The following is a 19670-nucleotide window of genomic DNA, read 5'->3' as shown; positions in this document are numbered from 1 at the left end:
GTGGAGAAAGCTAATCGATGAAGAAAATGGGCAAGAAAGAGTAGGGAAGAAGAATACCGACGAAGGTGAGTGAAAGAAAGGGAGGGGAAACGGCTTTAATAGGGCACATGACTTGAAATGATGAAAATATTCATGTGTGTTAGGCACGTGGGGCAACCAAACAGAGAAAACAAATTGCTAATGTCGATAAAGACTGGGTGGGCATGAATTAAATGAATAATGAATGGTCCGAGTTAATTTTCGAAAATAGGAACTGAACGTGCAAATTGGCACTTGGGCCAGAGATAATTCATGTAATTTACTCTAACAACAACAACAACAACAACTAGGGATGAGCTTTAGAACCGGAACCGTTTTTCCTATATTATAAGAACCGGGAACCGGACCGCCGGTTCTAGTACCGGTTCAGGTTTCGGTCCCAGTTTTTCGGTTATTTTTCAAACTAGAACCGGTTGAAATATTAAGATGATATGCTATCTTTTGGAGCTTGTAAATGATTCAATATTTAACCAAATTATGACTTTTTACATTCTAAATTGAAGTACAAACACTAAATTACAAGATGAAAAAAGGATCAAGTAATTCCTACTTCATATGAGTGAGTTATGTGTATTATAAAAGCGGGACAGATTTCCAATAAAAATGATGAAACAGAAAATACGCAACATTGATATGCTATCTTCCAAGGTCTATAACTGATTCAATATATAAATGTAAGTCCCCAAATTCGCTTGACGTATCAATCCGATCCACTTGATGGTGGAGAATCCCAATCAAGTGGATGATGCAAGATCAAATAGAGAAGAAGAAGAAGAACTTGATAAATCTTGAATGTATTGATGATTAGAATGATGATCCAACATACAAGATCCAAAAACAGACACTAGTTCTCTCTCTAACTTTCTCTCTCTAGCACATGCATATGACAACCAATGCTCTCTTAACCGAAACGCCCCTCCTTAGTCTAGACTTGTAAAACACTCCTCCTCCACCCTATTTATACCTATGGACTAAACCCAAAGCCCAAACGCAAATGCTAGACCAAAAACTCATGGGTTTTCGGTCTAAGCTACAAATAAACCCAAGGAGTTTTCGGCCTTAGACCGAAAACTACAATATCTAAGAAAAGCAAAGTATAAATCATATTTTTGACCCAACAATCTCCCCCTTGGTTTATAGCTTTCTTTTCCTTTGACCCAACAAACTCCCCCTAGGATTGTAGCTTTCATTTCTTCTCAGTCTTCACTCTGTGAGCTTGGCTTCAACGTTTATCTTCGATTTCTTCACAACTTCAAGATGAACAAATGAATCTTCTACGTGAATGACTTCATCTTGAACATTTGGGCCTCTCTTCAAAATTTGACATTGAACGCACATTGGGTGTGGAGGCTTGATGAAAAGGTTCTTGAAAAACAACACTTTCAGCTTGAGAATTTTTAGAGAGAATAACAGAGAGAACAAATGTTATGGATCACTTCAGCTGGTACATAGAAAGCAACAAATTGATTGAGGAGGCTTCAATGCAATCTGTCACATAATCTTCAAGTACAGCTTCACCTTGCTTTTGGGGTTGAAAGATTGAATGTATAAAGAATAAACTTCATTTCTTGTTCCTTCGAATGAATATTCTTCGACAATCACGGATGAATCCTAGGCTCAAAAAATCTCGATACAGTCTCCATGAGTCTCATCTACATCTGAGTTCACTTTTCAAGACAAAGAAAATTTTGAGATAAAAAAAATCTGAAAGAAAACTTAGCACATAATATTTTTGGATTTTTCATATTTTCAGAAAAAATAAAACAGAAACAAAAATATTTTTGGATTTGTGATTGATTTTTTTTAAAAGAAATAAAACAGAAATAACACTATTTTTGGATTTTTAATTTTCTGATTTTTGTCTGATTTTTAAATTTTTTTAATTCCCTTCCTTAAATTTGTGCATAGAGGAAAACTGTGAACAAATTTAACAAAAACAAAAATACTAACTAAAATTTAAAACTTTTGGGATCAAAGTTGTCAAGCAATTCAATATCGTTTATCAGCACACGCCTACATGTTTAGATTTGGTCAATCACCGGTATTGTGGTCCACTTAAACACAAAGGATATTGAAAAATTAGACAGATTATAAGTGATAAGACATTGTGATATATATTTCTAAATGAACCATTTGGCTGACGACGACCAAGGATATTGTTGTCCACTTAAATTCAGCAGCGAGATCTACAGACAACCTTTTAAGTAGTTCAATTTTAGATGTACTAGAACGTGTTTCCCACTTCCCGAAATACCCCGGTAATTAAGAACTTCCAAAGAACTCCTTACTTTAGGTGAGTATTCAATCATTAAGAAAGAAGTCAGATATAGAAGTGCATATGTTGTATCCCCAGTCGGATGTTTTCCAATCACGTAGAGGGAACAACATATGACTAACATAGATAGAGGGTTAGAGAGATAGTAGGGTGCATATGCTGTGTCCCAGGTCGGATCTTCAAATCACGCAGAGGGGACAGCATATGATTAACAGATAGAAAGAATTTCATAGATAAGGATATGCATAGAGATAGAGTTGCATATGTTGCATTCCAAGTCGGATATGTTCTGATCACGCAAATGAAGCAACATATGACTGACAGATACAAAGCAAGAAAATAATTTCCTACAGACCTACTTTATCAGAACCCCCCAGTTGCCCTTTCAGTACCGTAATTAAGAACACGAGTCCATACATCGAGGAAATGTTAAGCCACAATTCTAGATACATATGATTTTTAGTGTATCCTGCAGGTTTCCATGTTTATCTCACTACTCAATCTCCCCGAGCGTCATACTGTCAGTCAAAATAGAACTATTTAAGTCCATACTGTCAAGTCCTTTCATTGTCAATTTATGTCTAGTCCTTTTGAATCCTTTCTGTCTACCAACACATTGAACACAGAGTCTAAACAATTCAGCTTTAGTGCGTTATACGATTTTCAAAATGCCCTTTAGCACTAAGCTTTATATCACTTCCCAATTGATAACCTGTAACGGAACCATCATGAGACAATATTTTTGAAATTTTGATTTTATATTTTTTTGTATTTTGATTTCTCCCCTTTAAATTGAGCACGAGGAAGAAATAAAATAAATGTGCAAAAGTAAAAAGAAATTTGTCTTTGAAACGAATCATTTTAAGAAAAATTCAGGAGTATCGAAAGAATTCAAACCGAAAGTCAACAATTGAAGACGCAAGCAGCAACGAATTCAACCTTAGTTGTATTTTAGTATCGGAATAGATCCAAAAATTCTTCACATCATTAAGCACAAACCCCATTTGTGATCCTCTCCTTTTCTTCCTTTCCCACAAAAGACACATACTCTCAATTGAAGTTCTGAGTGTTGTACAGTTGAGAGATGCCTCCTATCATGTACTTGGAATAGCCACTATCAACAATCCGAAGTCTGATGATATGCCTCCATAGCTACTCCAGCACAGAGTGCGAGATTAATTGGTCTTTGGAACCCAGTCCATTTTGAAACTGGGTTCACCTTTGTCATCTACGCAAGGTACTCTCTCCCATGACATATCCTGTTTATCACAAACAGAAGATGAAGAAATGTTAGGATCATTAGAAGATTTGGGAGTATGAACCTTTGGTGCCCATCTATAATCGGGTTTAACCCATTTCTTGTTCGATCGGATGGGTGGCTCAGTACTTGCTTTTGAACTTGAAGTCGGCCGTCGAGATGGCTTTGACCTAACCGGTCTTGGATTCATTGGAGCATCTCTTGAGTTGGACTTCTTGGCCGACACACCCTTCTTGTTCTTGGGAGTGGATTCTTGTCCTTCTGCGCGTTACAGTTATCATTGTTTGAACATGGCCTCGAAGGGTTTCTTTTGGAGAATCTCCCTTTTGTTGCATTCTGACATCCTTGTGTATAGTAGGGAACATATGCGCGATTAAGACAATTTCTGGCAATGTGTCCAGGTGTTTTACAGTGAAAACAAGTCTTTTTCTTCACATAGGAATTGTTTCTGCTTGCCCTTGGTGGCGTGCCCTTGCCTCGTTTCTTATTGTTCCCACATGCACACATACAACAAGCCGTCTGTTTCACTTGTTTTGGTGGCATGTATTTACCAACAGCAGGTTGATTAGAAGTAACTGAGTTAGAAGCACAAGATTCAGAGTTCAAGGAGACATCGGTTTGACAGTTTACAGAATCAACAGAACTCGAATAATTTCTGTTCTCCTTGTCCTCCTCTTCCACTACTTTACCTGCACATAAAGTAGAATCATTAGCAACGCCCTCAGTTTGGCCTGATTGTTCAGTCTTAACTGAAACTGGTTCAGGGATTTGGCCACACTGAGTAGGTATCTCTTCCTTGTTGGTCTCAAGGGGTGGGTTATAGTTGTCATTGAAAGGAGGTGGTATGTTGTGATACCCTAGACCCTTATTTTGATTATCCTTAAAATTTAATTGTTTTTCAATCATTGATGCAACTACCTCACTTGACACATCAAATTTCTTAAAGATAAAATCTGCATCTTTATATTTAGCTTTCAATGCATCAAGTTCGACAGTCACGTTAGCAAGTTGTTCCTTAACATAGGTATAATTCACACATTTGTTGCTATAGTCTTCTTGAAGTTTTCTAAAGTCCTTGATTTTGGCGTCTAGTTGTGCTTTTAGGGTTTTTAACATTTCCTAAGAGTATAGCCTTCATACTTAAGGTCCTCATTTTCTCTTTTTAACAAATCATTTTGTTCACGAAGAAATTTAATCATAGCTTCACAAGATTAAGAACATGAAACTTCATTGACTGGGATGTTTGAGGAACTCATTGTTTATAAAAAAAATGCCCTTTGACTTTAAACCTCAAAAGTCAACCTTAAAAGTCAAATTTAAAAAATCAAACTTGAAAGTCAAACTTAAAAGTTGAATTGAAAAGCTAAACTTGAAAACCTGAAAGTTAAACAAGAAAGTCAAAGATAAATCAAAGGTCAAACTTGAAAGTCAAAGTCAATTTTTAAGGTCAAAAGTCAAATTAGGAAGTCAAAAATCAAAAGTCAAAGTTTTGGATAGAAAATGAAATTTTAAAATTCGAAAAATTGATTTTAGGGATAAAATTGTCAAAAATCCGAATATAAGGTCGAAATTGCGAGACTACTTGAACTAAACCGGAAGGATGTTAACAATGTGGTATACTAGACGGATTGGTAAGATGGTGGGTTGTGTGTGTGTGAGACCCAATTTTGATCCTTGCTCCACCCAAAAAAATTTATATACTCGCTGACCGAGAACTCACACCCTCTGACCAAAAGGACTGCTGACCGCAAACTCCTGCGCACCAAAAACCTTCCGAGGCCGAACACGTGCGAGGCGAAAACCTACGAACCGAACACGTGCGAGAACCGAACACGCGAGGCTGCTGACCAAACACGTACGCAACTGAAAACTGTTCGAAGCCGAAAACGTCCGAGACTCGCTCTACCGCAAACTCGGACACGCTCCACCGCAAACCCTCGTTATCGGCTGTAAACACTTCGGACCGCACACACCGCAGACCGCAAACGCGATTTCGGCTGCAAACCCTAGCTGCTGACCGAAAACCGCCGCCACCCCTCGCAGATTACGACCAAAAACAACGTTTTTTCGACTTTGTAGCTTCAAAACTCGATCAAAAAGCCATTTTTATGAAGAACATGAAGAACAAACCCCCAATATTTCTTCAAAAACTATCCAAAAACGTAAGATCCTTCAAGAAAAAAAAAATACAAAATGCTCAAGATCTTGCCAAAATGATTGATACAATCCAAACTCTGATACCAACTGTGTGGAGAATCCCAATCAAGTGGATGATGCAAGATCAAATAGAGAAGAAGAAGAAGAACTTGATGAATCGTGAATGTATTGATGATTAGAATGATGATCCAACATACAAGATCCAAAAACACACAGTAGTTCTCTCTCTATCTTTCTCTCTCTAGCACATTCATATGACAATCAATGCTCTCTTAACCAAAAACACCCCTCCTTAGTCTAGACTTGTAAAACACTCCTCCTCCACCCTATTTATACCTATGGACTAAACCCAAAGCCCAAACCCAAATGCTAGACCGAAAACACATGAGTTTTCGGTCCAAGCTACAAATAAACCCAAAGAGTTTTCGGCCTTAGACCGAAAACTACAATATCTAAGAAAAACAAAGGATAAACCATATTTTTGACCGAACACTAACCAAAATATGTGTTTTTATAGTCTAAAATGAACTACAAACACCAAATTACATGTTGGAAAAAATATTAAATAATTTCGATGTCATATGAATGAGTTATGTACATTTAAAAAAATGGGACAGATTCAAAATAACCAAAAAAATGTTGAAATAGAAAAATGCATCATTGATAATCTTTCCTTCGGGGCATGTGTCTGATTCAATATCTAACCAAAATATATGTTTGTACAATAAAAAATGAATTATAAACTCCAAATTACATGTTTGAAAAAAAAATCAAATAAGTTTGGCTTCATATGAATGAGTTATGTGCATTTTAAAAAACGGAAAAATGTCAAACCGGTTCCGGTTTTTAGAACCGGAACCAGTTTTCATAAAAATGAAGAACCGGTAACCGGACCTTATTACGAATTCTGGTTCCGGTTTGGTTCCGGTTCCGACAGTTCTAATGCTTATCCCTAAAAACAACAACAACAATTAGGAACCGGAATGAAATTAAGATATATAATCATTTGTATAGCAACAACTGTTGATGATTGATGTTTGTCAACTAAAGTGGTAAGATGTTTCCCTCCACAAGATTGCTCGGGTTCGATCCTTGTCATTGTATTTTTTACAAATTTACTATGATCAACATATTTGCGACGACATGTAAATAAATAATTTTTATTCTTGTTCGTCGGTTTTTGAGTCCATTGTTACTCTGTTGCTATTTCACCACAAACTCATCACTAAATTAATTCGGTATATTCTGTTGTTATTGTGTTATTCTGCAGTGTTTTCCGACGGAATATTTATTGTGTTATTCCGCAGCTGGTAGTGGATCCAATCCTCAAATTTATCGTGTTAATTAAGTAGCTTCGTTTAAAATCAAGAGAACTGCTCATTGAAGTTGTCAATATATGGTTTAGGTTTGAAATGTGAGTTTTTTGTAAAAATAGGTTAGTTTTCAAAAATCATTGTAGAAATAGGTTAGTTTTAGAATGTATTGTAGAAATAGACTTCTTTTTAGTTGGGCCCACTATATTTGTCGTTCATAACGAGTTAACGACAATGATATATATATATATATATATATATATATATATATATATATATATATATATATATATATATATATTCAAGTAAACCCCCTTAACTTTGATTGCTTTTCTATTATTTATATCTTTCATTGATTAATTCAAATTTTTACATTCATTATATATTATACATAAATAATTATTATAAAATATATAATTATAATTTATGTATTATTCTTAAGTAGTTATACCATTAAATGAATAATACAAATATCTTCAAATAGATATTAATATTAAATATATTACGTCGGAAAATTAAAAGATCAACTATAAACGATATTACATTCAAAATATACATTAAGTTAGAATTTAAATTAAACACTAAATCATAATATTCGTAATGATATTTTTATTATCGTTTATTTGTAAATATGAGAAAATCTTAATCCACAATGCCTAAAATGTATAGCATGAGTTGTCACTATTTGTGAAAACTCTATAATTATGTTATTTGTTTTTACTCAACTACAAAAGCAAAACTCTTCTGCACACTCAAATATAACTGTTGATGAAAACTCAGTAAAAGTAATTGAGTGAATCGTCAAATCAGCTCACTTTTTTTGTATTATAAATTCTCTTTCTTATAATCAATAGTTTTTCATCTCTTCCAACCTAGCTAATGAATTTCTCTTACAATTCTTGAACTTAAATCTTTCCTTTTTCTTTTTCTTCAACAATCGTTCATCCATAACAAGGTACATATTATTGGCTTTATGTCATATATTTAATAATAGTAATTATCATATGTAGCATACTCATTAATCTCTTTTTTAAATTTTGATTTATTTTGCAGTTAGATTTTGGTATATATCATTATGACTCTAGATCGTCCGTTTATGATTAATTTATACTGGGGTGGTAATATTAAATATGAGAATTGTATCATAAAGGGAGACCATTCAACTTTTTCTACTTCAAATATTGTTAGGCACAAAATGGGGTATGAAGAATTTAAAGATTTATGTTATGCACATGTTGGAGTTGAAAAAGCATCACATAAGTTGAATATCTCATTATGCTATCAATTTGGAGGGTAATCCACTATTTCACGGGTCATAAGTGATTCAAGTCTAGACGTAATGTATTATTTGGCTGAGAATGTTGCAAATTATTGGGGTCAAGTTTTAATTGAAGTTGAAAAAATAATGTCGCCTACAAGTACTAGTTTTGTAGATCTTCTTCAAAATTTTGAGGTGTTGGAGCCCAATCCATCAAATGTACCATTTCCTTTGCTTGATTGTGGTACATTTGAGGGAGATTGTGATGAAGCCAACTCATTATATAGTGAAGATACTAGTAGCGAGTCATTATGTGTTGGGGAAGATTCTGATGATGACGGTGTGTGTGAAACTCCAGTTATGAACTTTATGAGTGATGTTGGAGATATAGGAGACGGTGACATAGCCGGTTTGGAAGACCGCATTCAAATAGATGTTTGGAAGGAGTCAGAAAATAATATAAGGTTAGGAATGCAATTTGAAAGTAAGTTACAAGTAAAAAAGGCAGTGACACTTTGGTCTATCAACCAAAATAGAGAGTTCAAAGTGTATGATAGTAAGCCTAACTTGTGGGTAGCAAAGTGTAGGACTCTAGGAAATGAAGAAGAAAGTTCTGGTAGTGTGCACTGTACGCCCCGCTGTGCATGGTATGTTCGTGCAGTTAAGAAGAAAAATCAAAACATGTGGAAGATTACACGTTGGGTGGATGCACACAATTGTTTTGGATCATGTACTGGCAATAATAACAAAAATCTAAACTCTGCAACTATTGCCTTGTATATCCTCCATTCAATTGAAAAGGATGTTGCTTATCCAGTGAAACATATACAATCAGATATTAAAAATAGTCTGAATGTTGATGTTTCTTATGATAAGGCATGGCATGGTAGGCGAAAAGCCATAGAGAGTATTTATGGAACTTGGGAGAGTAACTTTGATGAGTTGCCCAAGTACATTGCAGCATTGCAGGCTTCAAATCCTGATACAGTTGTGAAGTGGTTTCATTGTCCAAATAGCTCATCATCACATGTAGCGACATTCAAATATGTTTTTTGGGCTTTTGGACCCGTCATTGATGCGTTTCGTCTATGTCGACCTGTTATTTCAGTAGATGGCTGCCATTTGAAGGGTTCATATAGAGGAAAAATGCTTGTTGCTGTCACAAAAGATGCAAACAATAGTATATTGCCTGTTGCGTATGCTATCGTTGATGAAGAGAGTTCACATAGTTGGGGTTGGTTTTTTTACCAACTCAGACATTTTGTTGTTCAAAACAGACAATTATGTGTTGTTTCAGACAGGCACAAAGGAATAATTCATGCAATGGAAAATCTACCAGAATGGCAAGAGCCATTAGCATACCATCGCTTTTGTCTTCGACACATTAGAAGTAATTTCATGCAAAAGGTATAAGAATGTGCGCCTTAAAAAGCTTTGTTGGTCTATTGGTAGCACCACACAAAGAAGAAAGTTTGGTATGTATATGAATGAAATAAAAAATATCAATCTTGAAGCTTGGCAGTATTTAAAGGAAATTAAAAGAAGCCAATGGTGTTTTTTATATGATGACAATCGTCGATGGGGTTTCTTGACAACAAATATCTCTGAGAGTCTGAACAATGCACTTCGCGGAGCAAGACAGTTACCGATCAGGGCGTGTATTCACCTTACATTCAATAGAACTGTACAACTTTTTAGAAAGTACAGTGATATTGCAATGAATTGCAATACACCTCTACCATCATGTATGTGGCGTCTCTTTCGAAAGCGAGAAACTTGTGCACAAAGCCATACATTAACCGAGTTTGACTACAGTGAAGGTGTCTACAGAATTGTCACAAAGTTACAGATAAATGGCAAAGGAGGAAATACATACACTGTCCATTATTTTCAACAAACATGCACATGTGGTAAGTGGCAAATGGAAAGATTTCCATGTTCGCATGATATTGCAGTTTGCGGTTATAGAGGGGATAACCCTATTTCTATTGTTAATACTGTGTACACTACTATGACATATAAACAACAATATACGTCGGCTTTTGTCCCACTTTCTCATGTTGATTATTGGTTAGAGTCGGATTGGAAGATTAAAGCAGATAACTCGAAACTTTCTGTGCATAGAGGCCGGAGGCGTGCAAATCGATTTCATAACGAGATGGACATTCGTCATCCCGACGAACCTCGCAAATGTAGACTATGTCACCAAACTGGTCATAATAGAAGAAATTGTCCAAATTTCCAGCCAAGATTCAATGCGATGTGAACTTTGTAACATTTTCAATTAATGTTTAAGTTACCGTTTAACTTGTATTGTAATTTTACGCTTAATTCGTATTGTAATATTGTTTTTAATTGTTCTTGTAATTTCGTACTGTTGTAATATATTCAATATTGATATCTATTTGAAGGTCTTTATAAACTCTATTTAAAGATATAATTTGTAAATAATAATACATAAGATATAATCATATATTATAGAATAAAGTAATCTATGTATAATATTTAACAAGGATAAAAAATGGATTGTTCAAATGTAAAAAATATAAATAAATAAAGATTAAAGTTGGGCCCTTATTCAAACCAACCTATTTCTACAATACAATCTAAAACTAACCTATTTCTACAATAGCTTTTGAAAACCAACCTCCTTTTACAAAAAAAACTCTTTGAAATGTATATTTTCACGATGTATTCGATCGGGTTAATTTCCATTTTAGACAGTCTCGGTTAATGTTGCGGCCGGGTTTGACCATATTACGTTGTCTTAGTATGAATTGATATAATCATTCAAAGAAGGAAGTTGCAGTTTTCTTATAGTAATCTCGAGACACTAACTTATCAAAAAATATAATAATAAAATAATCCATTTTCTATGATCTTTTGGGCCTGTGAAGTATGCATGGATAACGTGGATTTCAAACAAGCGCAGCCAATAAAAATATGATTAAACTCTCAAAAGGTCGTAGCCGCATGTGCACATTAAACCGTCCAATCAACACTAATCCCGATAACCCTTTTAAGCACCTTCTGTTCCCATGAACAGCTTGCTTTCACAGCAATCGAATACCATTAAGTTTTTATATTATTCATAAATTAAAAAGTATTTTATCTACATATTTACGGGTCAATTTTCTTTTTTGCTAAAATGTATATAAGATTATACATTTAATTATCTATAACGAAAAGAGTTGCAGAGGCGTTTCCACTGTGCGCGTAGATGTAGGATTCAAAGTACATGCTCATCGCCATTACTAGTGCTTGGTCCAGATACCTGTGGCTTGTTATCTACGTCAGCTTTAGGCTGCTCCGCCGCCGTCGTCACCGGCCGTCAACTTTCTAACTCTATATAAATAATTCACACTCCTTCCACAATGATTGATGATATCACCCTACTAAAAAATAACTCAACCGCAAAGCACCAACTCAAGTCTGTGCCAAATTAAGTAGTTGGCTGTTCTGTGTTAATCATGTCATCATCAAACGGTGGTGTTCCGCCGGGGTTCCGGTTTCACCCCACTGATGAAGAGCTTCTTCATTACTACTTGAAGAAGAAGATTTCATTTGAAAAGTTTGACATGGATGTCATTAGGGAAGTCGACTTGAACAAGATTGAGCCATGGGACCTCCAAGGTGAACTCTTCTTCTTTTTGTCTTTTCTTGATTTTGATGGTGTTCATGTAACTTAATAAATCTTGTATTTGAAATTTCCACAGAGAGATGCAAGATAGGTTCATCACCGGAAAACGAGTGGTACTTCTTCAGCCACAAGGATAAAAAGTATCCGACAGGGTCGAGGACAAATAGAGCAACAAATGCTGGATTCTGGAAGGCAACTGGACGAGACAAATGTATCCGTAACACCTTCAAGAAGATTGGTATGAGGAAGACCCTAGTTTTCTATCGAGGCCGAGCTCCCCATGGGCAAAAGACTGATTGGATCATGCACGAGTATCGCCTTGAAGATACTGATGATCATCATGAACCCCTCAATTCCATTCCAACTTCTTCACCTGTAAGTTGAATCTATCTTCCTCTTGTTACCGGTGGTTTATTAGGAAACATGATATTTAGAAACTTCTGAGTAGATATAAATTTTCATTTACTTATACTTGTTGTATTTTAACAGGAAGATGGGTGGGTGATTTGTCGTGTTTTCAAAAAGAGAAACTTATTCAAGGTTGGTGCAAACGAAGCATCGAGTGGTAGTATCGGGTCAGAACGACTCAACAACAACCAGTTTCAACCTCGTTCTTTACCATACGCTCAGGACAATAATCATTTTTTGCAATATCAACAAACACATCAACAACAACAAAACTTCGACTTAGGCCTCAACTACAATCATCAACACCCTCACCTTATCCCTACCCACAAGCCTCTTGGATATGGTTTCTTGAATTTACCCTCAGAAGATTCTCCACTTATGGTTAGACAACTTATGACAAACCCTAGAGAATGCGATAGTGGAAGCTGTGAGAACCAGCTCGATGTAGGGTACCAAGCTTGTGAGCCTGGTCTAGAGGTTGACACCTGTGAACAGGTTCAAATCATGGTTAATACGAATGTAAGAGAAGAGACAGTAAACGGATGGGGAATGGTTGATAGGCTTGTAACTTCGCATATTGGTCAACCTAACGAGGATGTCAATTCGACGAAAGGGATGTTGAGGTATCGAGATGATACATCGTCGTCTCTATCTATGCAACATGTCAACCAACTCTCATTGCGAGGAGAGATGGACTTTTGGGGATATGAAAAGTAGCTCCATGAGAATGTGCTATGTTGATTTTATTCAAAACAATTACATTTATATTGAACAAAGGATGGTTTGGAGCGAAGATGGCTCTTAACCATTGAAACTACCAATTGTTTGATTATTACTTTATGTATTTAATCTTCATTTCATATGATTTTACATAATTTTGTCAAAGTATATTTAATTTTAGTTTAATGTATAAGTATTTTTGTGGTTCAATTAAACGAATTTTAAGTTGTATATTGAGTTAAGGTCATCCACAATATTTGTACATATTAAACATCTAAACACAAAATCAAACACATGCATTATATCCAAAATCAATAAAATGGGAGGTATAGATATCTACCTTTAATAAAATCAAAAAAATGGAAAAACCACCTAAAATCAGATACCACAACAACTTAAGGTGAGTTGTAACAACTTTACAGCCGGCGTCTCTTTGGTGGTGGCTGGTAGGCATCGGAAAAAACCACCCAAAATGAGAAAAAAAAAAACAATAAATCATAAGCAAGAAGAGAAGAAAATAGGGACCTTGAAGCTTACCTCCGATGTAGGCCCGGCTTCCAAGCCGACGGTGTAGGTTTGTGAAGAGAGAGAGAGAGAGAGAGAGAGAGAGGGAGGTTGTGGTGATATGTAATGAGATATGTAACTTGATCTTGAAGGTATGACCCTATACCGACGACATGTCGTCAATATACAGTTAAGTAACACGACGTTGTTTCCTTTTTGTGATAAATCAAAAAAAATTGTGCCATATACCGACGACATGTTATTGGTATAGAGGACCACAAAATCGATGCTCCTCTATTTCGACGACATGTCGTCACGATAGCCTTAAACCATCGTTTCCCATTTCTTGAAACATTACTATATATATATATATATATATATATATATATATATATATATATATATATATATATATATATATATATATATATATATATATATATATATATAGTTTTCAAACATATACAACCAATAACTCGTCGGCATAATTTTCATAAAACCGCGTAAAACACTTTATTTTCCTGCCTTACCTATTGCGACCACAAGTCGTCGGTGTAGACGTTTTAGTCAAATATGTCTAGTTAATCCTGTACCGACGACATGGCGACGATATAACTCGATTTGTAGTGGCGACACATGTCTTCGGTATAGGGGTCATCGCTATAAGGAGTTATTCTTGTAGTGGTTGCATTGAACTATATAGAGTTTAATGGATTGTCATATTATCATTCTATAAATCATACAAGTTTATCAATTTTTTTCTAATAATGCATTGAACTCTATAAAATTTAATAAAACATATTTAAATATTTATTTAAGTATTATAAAACTTTTTTTTTTCCATTAAAAAGTTTAATGTCCATTGGACTCACACCTTGAATCATAGAATTTCATCCATGACAATTAGATTACCATCTCATACAACTATTTCATTGAACTCTTCATTATGAATACTTTTAATGGCGAATTCAATATTCAAACTTAACGAGTGTCCAAACTAATTGAGGTGATTGAATTAACATGTCAAAAAAAGTTTTATTATAGGTTCGGAGCAAGTTGTTATTCTTAAAAGTTTTTGTTTTTTTTTTTTGTTTTTTTTTTGTCATCTTTCATAACGTTCTTATAATTTTTTAATTGAACAGAATAAGAACTCAAGATGTATTATGATATCCATACAAAAGTTTTTTTTGTTTGTTAAGCTGCGATGATATATTATATATTGATTTGGTTTAATTCAAAAATCATAATTATATGTATCTAATAATAATAAAGATGTTTATCTATAAATTTTAATGGTACCCATTGAAAATTTTAATATAAATGTCTAAAAAATCTTCTAATTCAAGGGGTGTCAGCTAGTGATCACCAATATTCTTTTATTCTCTCATTTGTCTCTTTTTGCTAATTAGCAAAGGTCATACATATCAAGGTCACTCTTTTTGGTTCTCTTGGTATATTCATACTTGAGAAAGTAATTTTTAGTCGTTTGTTAAAATCTTTGGTTTGCATCTAACTATATAGATATAGAACTAGTCGAATACCCGCATATTGGGCAAAAAGAAAATTATATTGTCAAAAATATAGACATTTAAGATATTAAATATAACTAATATGGAAAAATACATGTTTATTAGAAGGTTTAACATTTAAGACTTATATTATAATATTTATATTCAATAGTAGAATTTTGATTGTCTTGATCCGAAGGTTGCACATAACTAAGGTTTTTGAATAGAATTTTTATTTAATATTGTTTTAAGTATTTTTAACTCAATTAATTTAAAAACTACTTATTTGTTTATTTATTCAATTTATTCAACCATATTAATTTGAAAACCCCACAAACTTTTCATCTTATAATATTCAATGGATTGGTTGATTAAAATATTTTTAATACATAAATCTTCCAACTGTTTATCTTATGTAAATTAATTTATTAGTTAATCAAAATATATAAATTTAGAATGACCAAATCGCTTTTTTTACTATTACATATAAACACTTTTTTATAAAGTATGTTAGTACAATCCACGAAAAAAAATCAAATGCTAGAAAAATGAACATAACATATTTTTTTATATTGGTGGTGCTTATTATCAAACAAATTGTAAAAAAAGTTAAAAATATATCGTCCTTTTCTTTTGGCTCTAAATGTACAACCATAAACATTTGGGATAATGACTTAGGAGGGTAATAACGTTTCCCGTTTGTCCATATTAGGTCCCTAACGTATTTTTTGTGTGTATTACACCATTAAGGTTGTTATAACCGTTTAGAAATAATCCCTTTTACCGGTTTCTTCATGTTAAAAGGACTATTTTGTAAACGGTTAGAATAACCTTAATGGTGTAATACGCACAAAAAATACATATGGACCTAAAATTGACAAACAGGAAACGTTATTACCCTCCTATGATTTTTAGTATTTATTATTTTGAATATATATTTTTAAGATTTTTAGTATTTATTTTTATATGTGCATTTCATATAAAGTTGTTGAAATTAAAAAGAATAAAAAGTAGAAAAGTTTGGATTGGATTGGATTGGATTTTGTAACCACATCATCATGAACACCATGAACACTGACAAAACAATCGGGCGTTCCATATGAACCGTCGGTCTAGAATCTACCCAATCCATCACATCACGGATAGATGAAAACACAGGAAGGGACAAAACGGTTCCACCTAGTAGGCATACTACCCATAGGAAGCGTCATATCATTAACCCAATTCCGTGCTGATTTAACAGTAAAGATATCCGACGATTCAAGCTCCCAAGACCACTTATCCGACATTTCCCCTATGCGAATAGGATTTAATATCTCCACAAGATAATCAAATTGGGTCGATTCAGCCCCTCCTCTAATCCCCCAACGCTAATGAAAATTCCATCCCCCCGAATCTCATTATTCACTTACTCGAGCATCTTGATTAAAGGCCAAAGCAAAGAGCCTCCCGAACCGCTCCCTAAGAGGAATATCCAAGCACCAAACATCCTTCTAGAACCTCGTTTGAGTGCCATCCCCCACCACTTTATACATGGAATTAGAAGGAATACAACCATTCTCATGGATATGATTAATGGATCCTACAATCTTTTGCCAAACACCCCCTCCAGTTCTTATTCTGTCGTCCAAAAAACCACCACCTTCCCCATGACAAAATTTGACAATTTTAACCCAAAGAGCTCCCTTGTCATTAAGAAACCGCCACTTCCATTTATAAAGAAGGCTGAGGTTAAAAGCATCCAAACTACAAGTTTCTTATTTAAAAAGTAAAAATTTACTATATGGGTTTATAGTTTCATACAGAGATAATGACTTAGGAGGGTAATAACGTTTCTCGTTTGTCCATATTAGGTCCCTAACGTATTTTTTGTGTGTATTACACCATTAAGGTTGTTATAACCGTTTAGAAATAATCCCTTTTACCGGTTTCTTCCTGTTAAAAGGACTATTTGTAAACGGTTATAATAACCTTAATGGTGTAATACGCACAAAAAATACGGTAGGGACCTAAAATGGACAAACAGGAAACGTTATTACCTTCTTAAGTCATTATCCCTAAACATTTATGTGAAATTTAATGAAAGTATATAGGAAAATAAAGTGGAAATAATAAAGAAAAATACAACATTATATATGGATATTAATAGCGGAGGGTTACATATAAATAAGGTACACACTTACATATACACTATGTTAAATCATTTGAAGTCATCTTTTATTTTATAACTCCCTCTGTGTTTACCTTCTTTTTTATTTTCATGGACTCTAGATAACAAAAATAAAAGGAGAAAAAATCAAGTGTAAGCAACCTAACATGAAAATAATGTTCTTATATATGCAAAATATTATGATAATTAATGAATTAATTAGAATAAGAAAAATGACACATATAGCCCACAAGCTTTCTAGGGTTGACCCGTTTAGTCACTTAAGTTTTTTCGTGGCTTTATGAGGGAATAAAGTTGTGGACAACCTGTCTTTTTAGTCACCTTTACTTATTTTAGCCGGTTTTGGTGACACATGGACAAAACTTAGGGCCCACCCTTATCTCTCTCACACACAGATACACTCTCTCTACAGTCGTTCAAGAATAGATATCCACTTCCCTTTGTTCTTCCTCGGGTTATTTTCATAAAAGACCCTATATTTTGATTTTTTTTCTTTTTAGACCTAAAACTTTTTTCTTTTCCGAAAAAGACCTAACTTTTAGCTTTGACTTGTTATTTTAGACCCTAACAAGTAAATTAAGTATTTTTATTTCATAAAAGACCCTATATTTTATACTTTTTTCCAATCTAGACCTAAAATGTTTTTTATTTCAAGACTAATTGTATAAAAACATGATTATATCCTTTTAGTTTAAAAATAGACATCGATTTAAACAATGTAATTATTATGCCTACATTTATTTATGATTGGAAAATTCTTTTTCCACGTATATTTATAAAAAAAAGACCCTATATTTTGTTACTTTTTTCCATTTTAGACCTAAAATGTTTTTTTTTCAAAATAAATTCAACTTTAAAATTGGTTATAATCTTCAAGACCAAATATATAAGGTACTTCTTGACTATACTGAAAAAGAAAGTATACATGTATACACAAAAAAATGTTATCTGATCTATTATCTTTTGAGCGAATATAACCTAGAAGAATTACAAAATTTTATTTTTTTCTAAAAGATATAATTAAACTTTATCTTGGATATATATATATATATATGTATATATATATATATATATATATATATATATATATATATATATATATATATTATATCATTAAACTTGATATATTGTTTATAAAAAATGTTATTATTACCGCTAATAAAAAGTTCGATGTTAATTTGATGTTTTTTGGTAACATAGACAATACATGGCTAAGATGAATCTTTTAGCATAATAACAACTTTTTTATTTGTAGAAAAAAACAATATACCATGTAATTTAATAAACTGTATACAAAATAAGATTTTGCAATTTTAAACAAAACTTGAATTTGATATATCTAAACAAAACTATTATGAATGTTTAGGATTAATATTTTTATGTATGTATTTGATATAGTTATACCATATTATTCAATAACGGGCTAATGCTACAAAATATTCTATGGCTTTGGTTTAGGAGTATGATAGTTAGTTCGTTTGTTAACTGTTCCAAAAAAATTGATTAAAAAATTCAACCAAAAAAATAATATAGAAAAGTGAGAGAGGGAAATATGTCCAAACTCACGAAATAAGTATAATAGACAAACTAAAAAAATATATTTTGTATACAGTTTTGTTAAATTACCTGGTATGTTTATTTCCTACAAATAAAAAAAAATGTTATTATGCTAAAAGATTCTTCATAGCCAGGTATTATCCATGTTACAAAAAAATATCAAATTAACATCGAACTTTTTATTAGCAGTAATAATAACATTTTTTATAAATAATATATCAAGTTTAATGATATAATATATATCCAAGATATATCTTTTAGACAAAAATAAAATTTTGCAATTCTTCTAGGTTATATTCGTTCAAAAGATAATAGATCAGATAATATTTTTTAGTGTATACATGTGTACTTTCTTTTTCGGCGTAATAAAAAAGTACCTTATATATTTGGTCTTGAAGATTATAACCAATTTTAAAGTTGAGTTTATTTTGAAAAAAAAAACATTTTAGGTCTAAAACGGAAAAAACTACAAAATATAGGGTCTTTTTTTTATAAATATACATGGACAAAGAATTTTACAATCATAAATAAATGTAGGCATAATAACTATATTGTTTAAATCGATGTATATTTTTAAACTAAAGGATATAATCACGTTTTTTATACAACTAGTCTTGAAATAAAAAAACATTTTAGGTCTAAACTGGAAAAAAGTACAAAATGTTGGGTCTTTTATGAAATAAAAATACTTAATTTACCTATTAGGGTTTAAAGTAACAAGTAAAAGGTAAAAATTTGGTCTTTTTCGGAAAAGAAAAAACTTTTAGGTCTAAAAAGAAAAAAAATCAAAATGTAGGGTCTTTTATGGAAATAACCCTTCTTCCTCGCAGCAACTCAAACCCACAAATAACCTTCCTATTTTG

General features: G+C 33.1%; 2 protein-coding genes across 2 annotated transcripts; both read left to right on the top strand.

The window, feature by feature from the left end:
- The first annotated feature begins 8381 nt into the window (after positions 1 to 8381).
- On the top strand, positions 8382 to 10566 carry LOC145106191 (uncharacterized). Its single transcript, XM_079043211.1, has 2 exons — positions 8382 to 9707; positions 9823 to 10566. The coding sequence occupies exons 1-2, from the start codon at positions 8382 to 8384 to the stop codon at positions 10564 to 10566; spliced, it is 2070 nt and encodes a 689-aa protein (XP_078899337.1).
- A 1137-nt stretch (positions 10567 to 11703) lies between these two features.
- On the top strand, positions 11704 to 13186 carry LOC145168947 (protein BEARSKIN1-like). The gene is made up of 3 exons (XM_079087588.1): positions 11704 to 11933; positions 12017 to 12315; positions 12430 to 13186. The coding sequence occupies exons 1-3, from the start codon at positions 11771 to 11773 to the stop codon at positions 13063 to 13065; spliced, it is 1098 nt and encodes a 365-aa protein (XP_078943714.1). The 5' UTR covers positions 11704 to 11770; the 3' UTR covers positions 13066 to 13186.
- The last annotated feature ends 6484 nt before the right edge of the window (positions 13187 to 19670 follow it).

This window comes from Lactuca virosa, chromosome 4, assembly GCF_052849685.1.
Source record: "Lactuca virosa cultivar CGN04683 chromosome 4, Lactuca_virosa_CGN04683_v6, whole genome shotgun sequence".
NCBI lineage: Eukaryota > Viridiplantae > Streptophyta > Magnoliopsida > Asterales > Asteraceae > Lactuca > Lactuca virosa.
Note: the sequence above shows the minus strand (reverse complement) of the source record. Positions and strands in the feature narration are given on the sequence as shown.